General features: G+C 50.0%; 1 protein-coding gene across 1 annotated transcript in view; it reads right to left on the bottom strand.

The window, feature by feature from the left end:
- SLC15A4 (solute carrier family 15 member 4) overlaps positions 1-7,745 on the bottom strand; it is a 30,921-nt gene extending 23,176 nt beyond the window's left edge. Inside the window, exon 1 of the mRNA XM_014347365.5 lies at positions 7,153-7,745. Coding sequence (XP_014202851.2) covers positions 7,153-7,698 — 546 coding nt within the window. The 5' untranslated portion in view covers positions 7,699-7,745. The remainder of the gene's footprint in view (positions 1-7,152) is intronic.
- Between the last annotated feature and the right edge of the window lie 401 nt (positions 7,746-8,146).

The following is an 8,146-nucleotide window of genomic DNA, read 5'->3' on the forward strand; positions in this document are numbered from 1 at the left end:
AAAAAGACTCTCTTGCTGTCTTAAAAACTTCTACTGTCTCATTCTTAAGTCACAGGTTATGAAAGAGTTAGAAAATTCTTATTCTAATAATAGATCTAGTTTCTGGATCCACAGAACAATCTGCTCTACTGAATAACACATTCTCAATGGGGCCAAAAGAACCAATTACGGTTGGGCATGGTGGCTCAGGTCTGGAATCCCAGCACTTTGGGAAGCCAGGGCAGGCAGACCGCTTGGGTCTAGGAGTTTGAGAGCAGCCTGGGAACACAGACAGACCCCCATCTCTACAAAAAATTACAAACATCAGCCAGGTGCGGTGGTGTGCGCCTACAGTCCCAGCTACCTGCAAGACTGAGGTGGGAGGATCCCTTGAACTGGGGAGGAGGTGGCAGTGAGCTGTGGTGGCACCACTGCACTCCTGCCTAAGCGACAGAGGCCCTGTCTCAAAAGAAAAGAAAAGATATGGTATGTAATAAGCACATGCATCTTTTTAGCAATCATATATTTGATATGGTATTTTAAACTCTATTTTTTAAAGATTAAATCAGAGGAGTAAAATTTATAGTTAAAATTGTGTGTTCCTCTCTAAAGGAAATAGAGCAAAAGAAAAAAAATTGTGTGCTCCTCAAAAAGAGATTTGTTTGAAGTCCAAATGATTAAGCATGGCTACTATGGTGGCAGGTAATTAATTATATATAGTAACACCACTTCAAACGAAAAATCTAAATTTAAAAGAAAATCACTTATTCTCAAGAGTTTAAACTCTTCTCTCATCTATTACAATACTGAACAGAGGTCCTAAACCAAATGCAGACATCTCTACTGAATAAAGAGTTTGAGGTGAGAACTTCACAGACATCTAAGACACTTCTTCACTAGGACACAATGCATTTAAATATTGCTCAACAGTGGACACCAATTCTCATGCTATACTAGACATGGACCAGGAAGAAAAATGAAAAATGTGAGCAGAGAAATGGTTACTGAGAAAACAAAACTAGAAGTGCGAAAAAATAACAAACAAAAAGTAATTTTTTTGACAAGCATAAAAGAGGCCAGTAAACATAGTATATAAACTTAATAGAGGCACAAATGATTTCCTAACTGAAATGTACTCGGACCTTCCCATTACCCACAGTGACACTGCACACACCTTCCCATGGTCTCACTCGGGCCTTCCCGTTACCCACAGTGACACTGCACACACCTTCCCACGGTCTCACTCGGGCCTTCCCGTTACCCACAGTGACACTGCACATATCTTCCCACAGTCTCAGACTTATGTCCTCTTCAGATGAAGCATGAAAATATCAGCATTTGATTACTCTGGGAAAATCCTAACCTTAAAATGCCATTCATCCTCATTTCCTGTGTAATTGTGGTGGTCAATTTATTCCAACTCCAAGAGTAATCCATCAAAATTACTTTATAAGCCCAAATCACTAAGCCCTAAATAACCACACAGCAGGCATTTCTGTACCAAGGGAACCTGGCTGCTGTGAAGGGACATCACATGCTTCCCAGCTCCTGGCGAACAGGCCACAGCCTCCTGCCCATGGTTTGCATGACATCACCGTGTGAGCTGCAGCTACGTGCCCTACCAAGGGTAAACAAGGTTTTCACATGACTGGCCAAAAGATACCACCAAAATCAATTTGGAGAAGAAAAGCTAAAAGAAGAGAATTGTGTACAGCATACCAAACAGTTGGCTGACAGAAGAATTCCTTAAAATGGAGTGTCAGTTTTTCCTCTAGAAAAAAAAAAAAAAATGCATCATTTGCTCTTTTCATCTGTAACATAAGATGTTCGTCTTTCAGGTCACTATTTCAAATAATCCATCCACCAAGAGCGATTGTGACCTTTGAAAAAGGTGAAACACTGGGGGGAGATACGGCCTGACATGATTTACACGAACATACGCCTCCCTTGGACTCACAGCTCACACATCCTCTTTCAGAAGCCAACTAGGCCTCCTTCTCAAAGCTATGCAGCCTCACCCCATTGTCTCTCCTATCAGAATGTTTCCCAGAGGCTCTACCTGGGAGATGAAGAGGTAAGTGACAAAGAACCATAAAAAGCACCTTAAAAATACAAACAGGTTTCCTCTAAATGAAAAGGACCAAACCAGGACAAATTAACCCTCGCCTGGGGCACAACAGAGTGTACTTCAGGCCTGCACACCTCAGGGTCCCCAGCCAGGCCTCCTGCCATGAAGCAGCCGCACCTGGAGGGGGACCTGCCACCTGGTCAAGGGCAAGCACCCTGGCATGAGGGTACTTTTCCCTTCAAATGTTTTTTCACTATGATTCACATACCATAAAATTCACCCTTCAAAAGTGTACAATTCAGTAGTGTCTAGTATATTCAGAGATGTACAGCCATCACTGCCATCCAAGTCCACATTCTCATCACACCAACAGGAACTCCTGTTCCCTTTAAGTCACTCCCACGCCCCTCTCCTGGCCCCTGGCAACCCTTAATCTACTTCCAGTCTCTGTGGACTCGCCTCTTCCGGGCATTCCACATCAATGGAATCACACAACTGGGGCCTTATGTGTCTGGCTTCCTTCATGCAGCCGAATGTTTTCAAGGCTCATCAGTACTTCATTTCTTTTTTAATGGCTGAAAAATACGCCATTGTATGGATATACTATATTTAGTTTATACATTCATCAGTGAACATTTTCTTATCTTTCATTTAAAAAAATTCCAAATGTATAGAAAAGTTGAATTGCAAAATGCACACTTCTCTACCCTTCACTTGGAGCCTCAGCACTCTTTTTTCTATACATAAAAAATACTGGCCGAGCGCGGTGGCTCACGCCTGTAATCCCAGAACTTTGGGAGGCCGAGGCAGGTGGATCACCTGAGGTCAGGAGTTCGAGACCAACCTGGCCAACATGGTGAAACCCCGTCTCTATTAAAAATACAAAAATTAGCCAGGCGTGGTGGCTCACACCTGTAGTCCCAGCTACTCAGGAGGCTGAGGCAGGAAAATAGCTTGAACCAGGAGGCAGAGGTTGCAGTGTGCTGAGATCATACCGCTGCACCCCAGCCTGGACAAGAGAATAAGACTTGGTCTTAAAAAAAAATACTTCTGGGTGATCTATATACAAATAAGCTCCAGCAACCAATTTCACCCCCAAAATTTCATCATGAATCTCCTGGAAATAAGGACATTCTTTTAACGGCAGTGAAATTACCACACCTAAGAAAGGCAACATTGGTCCATTATTAGCTAATAGGTGGTCTACAAACTATCTCAAGCATCCAAGAAGAACGGCCATGAAAGCAGCTGGGATCCAATCACCCAGCACGCGCTGCAGGGGGCGGCCAGGTCTCCCGAGTAGCCTTTCATCCACAAGGTCGTCTTTTCCCATGACAGCGTTACCTCGGAAGAGATCAGGCCAGCTATCTTTCGGAAGAAGGCACATCTCCTTTCAACATCCACATTTAATTATGGATGAAAGAGTGCATATTCTGTCAGATTCATCTGAGATAACCGAGCACCATTTCCTCCTCATTTTAAGAAGTATCAATTACTCGCCTGTTATCTCCTGGAGAGCACCAGCTTTTAAGTCAGGCTGCCAGGGCCCCAAACCAGCTCCCCTAGGCACCTGCTGTGCAGCCTTGGGAGCTAACCCTCTAGGCCTCTGTTCCCTGGACAACAGGCTTAACTGCAGCACACACACCAGCAACTGTGGCGAGGCTTAAATAAGATCACGTGGGAAAGGCACAAGTAAGAGGCATAATAGAAGCTTTCCAGTACACCTGTGTGGCGTGGCCAAGTCTTTAAAAGCTAGAGGCTGACTGTGCTACCAGCCCCGTTCCTTCACGAGCCAATGGCACCCCAAGGCCAAGAGCCTGGGCCTTGAGATCCAGCCCTGCAGAACCATTACGGAACGCACGCACACTGGGCCCATCTTAGTGCGGTAGCTAAAAAAGAACCAGAGCTGGAATGGAAGTCCAGCTTGACCACTCACTACCTACAGGCAGTAAGAAAGTGATCTGTTTTTGTGCCTGTTTCCTCATCAGTAAAATGGATCTAAGACTCCTGTGAGGTTCAGATTTCGTCACATATGTAAAGCATATGCCACTGTACAAAAAACCCAGTTCCAATTCAGTACATTAGAAAACTATCATTTCTAACGTCATTCTAAGGTGTCTCCTGACTGTAATGGATAGCCTTACACAGGCAGAGTGAAAGCTCACATTCAAAGGACAGGCTTTTGAATCCTGGCTCAGTCACATACAAGCTGTGTAACTTTGGGCCAATGATTAAACCTCTCAAGCCTCAGTTTCCTCATCAGTAAAATGGACACCGTACGTGTCATGTAGACTAACCAAGTAGTCGTGTAGACATGTAGACATGTAGCATACGTGTCATGTGGACTAACCAAGTAGTCGTGTAGACATGTAGCATACGTGTCATGTGGACTAACCAGATACTGTACTTAGGTACTTAGCAAGCACTGTGCCTGGTGCACAGTAAGCTCTCAGTAAATGTTCCTAAAAAACAGGCACTCACAGATACTTAGGCAAAAGCCTAAGAGTCGCCTTCCCTACTGCTCACATGCCATGGTTTCAATGTCTGACCCTCCAAATCTCATGAAGAAATGTGATCCCCAGTGCTTCTCGTGGGGCCTAGTGTTTGGGTCATGGGGACGGATCCCTGAAGAAAGGCTTGGGGCTGTCACAGGAGTGAACTCTCCTATGAGAGAGGTCGTTTACAAGCCTGGCACCTCCCTCCCCTCTCTCACTTCCTCTAGTGCATGTGATCTCTACACAGCTGGCTCCCGTCCACAAGGCCCTCAGCAGTGCAGATGCTGGTGCCCTGCTTCTTGTACAGCCTGCAGAACCCTAAACCAAAGAAACATCTTTCCATTATAGATGACTGGGCCTCAGGTATTCCTATATAGCAACACAAACAGGGACTAGACAACCTGCCAGTACTTCCTGCCCATTCTACTTCCATAGCTGAACTCCATCCACCCACTTCACCCACCTTCACTGCCTCCACTCTAGTTAGGAGAGACTCCCACCTCATGTCCCTAATGTCACCACTTCCTACACAACCCATTCTCTACAAGCATCCGCACACTTCTGTGAAGGGGCAGGCAGTTCACGTTTTGAGTTCTATGAGACATCTCGTCTCCATCACAGTTACTCAATTCTGCCACTGCTTAGTGAAAGCAGCCCCAGTGTAGTGGCTGTGTTGCAGAAACAGGTGGGGCTATGTTCCAATAACGCTTTATTTATGGAGACTGAAATTTGATTTTCATAAAATTTTCACTGGTCACAAATGATCCTGTTTCCGACCACTTAAAAATGTAAGAACTAGCTGGGCGCCGTGGCTGACGCCTGTAACCCCAGCACTTTGGGAGGCCGAGGCAGGCAGATCACAAGGTCAAGAGATCAAGACCATCCTGGCCAACACGGTGAAACCCCGTCTCTACTAGAAATACAAAAATTAGCTGGGCACGGTGGCGTGCACGTGTAGTCTCAACTACTCAGGAGGCCAAGGCAGGAGAATCGCTTGAACCCAGGAGGTGAAGGTTGCAGTGAGCTGAGATCGCGCCACTGCACTCCAACCTGGCAACAGAGTGAGCCTCCGCCTCAAAAAAAAAAAAAAAAAGAAAGAAAGAAAATATTAAGAACCATTCTTAGCTTGTGAATCCTCAGAAAATAAGAAGTAGACCTGACCTGCTACCCCAACTGTAGTGCCTGCTCCGCACAAATCACTCCCTGCTGGAACCCAGTAAAGCTCTCGACTGTATCCCCAACGCTTTAACACTCCTCACATGATCCGGCCCCAGCCTTCCACCTCACTTCCCACTTTTTTTTATATTTTCTGAAACGATCTGACTTTGCTATTGCTCTTAAAGGCGGCCTATTCTGCATATAATACTTGGTGGCCACATCCTTTCCCCTCCTGAAAAGCTGCAGTGGTTCCTCCCTCACTTCTTGGCAGTTACAGTTGCAGGGGGGCAGCTTGATGCTAACTTGATTCAAACTCATTTTCATCTGAGCTTTCCTACCCAACCTACCATAACTCCTTTAAAGCCACGAAGACGCAATATGAGTGTTTTCCCACTTCTTTGTAAAGGAAGCTAAGGCAACAACGGCGGCTTCCCCTTCCCTCAGCTTCCTGGCCCAGGGCCCTGCACCTGCGAATCCCCATGTCTGGAAAGCTCCTCAAACAACTGCTCTTTCCTAGCCTTCTGGTCTGAACTTATAGGGCCTGAACATAGAGAGGGTCCCGTTCATTTATTTTTTATTTATTTATTTACTTTTATTTGGAGACAGAGTCTCGCTCTGTCGCTCAGGCTGGAGGAGTGGAGTGGCACGATCTCGGCTCATCGCACCTCTGCCTCCCGGGTGCAAGCGATTCTCCTGCCTCAGCCTCCCGACTAGCTGAGATAACAGGTGCCCGCCACCACGCTCGGCTAATTTTTGTATTTTTAGCCAGGCTGGTCAGGCTGGTCTCGAACTCCTGTTGGCCAGGCTGGTCTCGAACTCCTGACCTTAGGTGATCCACCCACCTCGGCCTCCCAAAGTGTTGGGATTACAGGCGTGAGCCACTGCGCTCAGCGTATTTTTTTAATTTTATTTATTTATTTTTTGAGGTGGGGTCTCACTCTGTTACCCAAGCTAGAGTGCACTGGTGTGACCCTAGCTCACTGCAGCCTCCGAAACTCGTAGGCTCAAGGAATCCTCCTTTCTCTGCTAGGACTACAGGTGTGCGCCTCCACGGAGGGCAAATTTTTAAATTTTGGTAGAGATGAGGTCTCACTGTGTTGCCCAACCTGGTCTCAAAGTCCTGGGCTCAAGAGATCCTCCCGCCTCGGCCTCCCAAAGTGCTGGAATTACAGGCGTGAGCCACCGCGCCCGGCCTCTCTTTTCTTTAAAGCCACTGTGGCCATCACTGTGTGTGTAGACCTCACCCCGCCCCAGGCAAACCCCTTCCAGCACCTATCACACCGGTCCCTCCGGTCTTGGCCCACCTGCTGGCGGGATTCCTCTGCACTAGACAGAAGCCCCCCGGGGCAAGGGGCTCCCTCCGCGGTCAGAGGCAGGGACTGGGGCAGGGGAAGAGGCTGGGGCTGGGCAGGGGCTGGACACGGACAGGGACAGCGCGGGGACGCGGCTCACCTGGTCGGCCCCGAAGGGCGTGATGTTGGCCTTGACGGTGGCCACGCCCAGGCCCACCAGCACCAGCCCCGCGAAGGTGGCCGGTGCGCAGCAGCGGGCGGCGGCGTCGGGACCAGGCGCCGTGCAGTTGAGCAGGCGCGCGGAACCGCAGAGCGCGGCTCGCGTGGCGGGCGCGGCCAGGAGCGGGAAGGCCAGCATGCCCAGCAGGTAGAGCGCCAGGCTCAGCAGGATGGCGCGCGCCCGGCCCAGCCGCGCGTCGGCCAGCCAGCCTCCGAACGGCGAGCCCAGGTAGGTGAGGCCCATGAAGAGCAGCAGCGCCTCGCTGGCCTGCGCGCCCTCCCAGCAGAACGGCGCCCCGTTCAGGAATAGCACCAGGTTGGACGTGATGCCGTAGAAAGCGGCGCGCTCCAGCAGCTCCGTCAGCAGCACGGCCCCGCACGCCGCGCGCCGGCCCGCGAACGCCCCAGCCGCCGCCGCGGCCGCCGCCGCCCGCCGCGCGCCTAGCAGCGGCGCCCGCTCGCCCGCACCGCCCCCAGAGCCCTCCATGCGACGCCGCCAGCTGCCTCGCCCCGTCGCCGGGTCACCTGTCCCAGAACCCAGGGCCGCCGCGCTTCTCGCGAGACTGCCGGGCCTGAGATGTCCCTATTGGGCGGGCTCGCCGCTGCTCAACGCCCCACTCGCCGGAACTTCCGGCCCCGCCCCGGGCACTAGGCGAGGAGGTGGCCGGTGCTCTGGGTCACTGCGTGTCTTGGGGAGCTTGGGATTCCGCAGCTTGGCGGCCGAGAGCCTTTGTTTGCCTTTTTGAGACAGGGTTTCCCTCTCTCGCCCAGGCTGGAGCGCAGTCATGCGGTTACGCCTCACTGCAGCCTCAGCTTCCCAGGATCAAGCGGCCCTCCCACCTCAGCCTCCCGGGTAGCTGGGACCGCAGGCGCTCGCCACTGCCTGTGGCTAATTTTTAAACAGTTTTTTGAAATGGGGGGGTCTCGCTTTGTTG

Source organism: Pan paniscus, chromosome 10 (assembly GCF_029289425.2).
Source record: "Pan paniscus chromosome 10, NHGRI_mPanPan1-v2.0_pri, whole genome shotgun sequence".
NCBI classification, from domain to species: domain Eukaryota; kingdom Metazoa; phylum Chordata; class Mammalia; order Primates; family Hominidae; genus Pan; species Pan paniscus.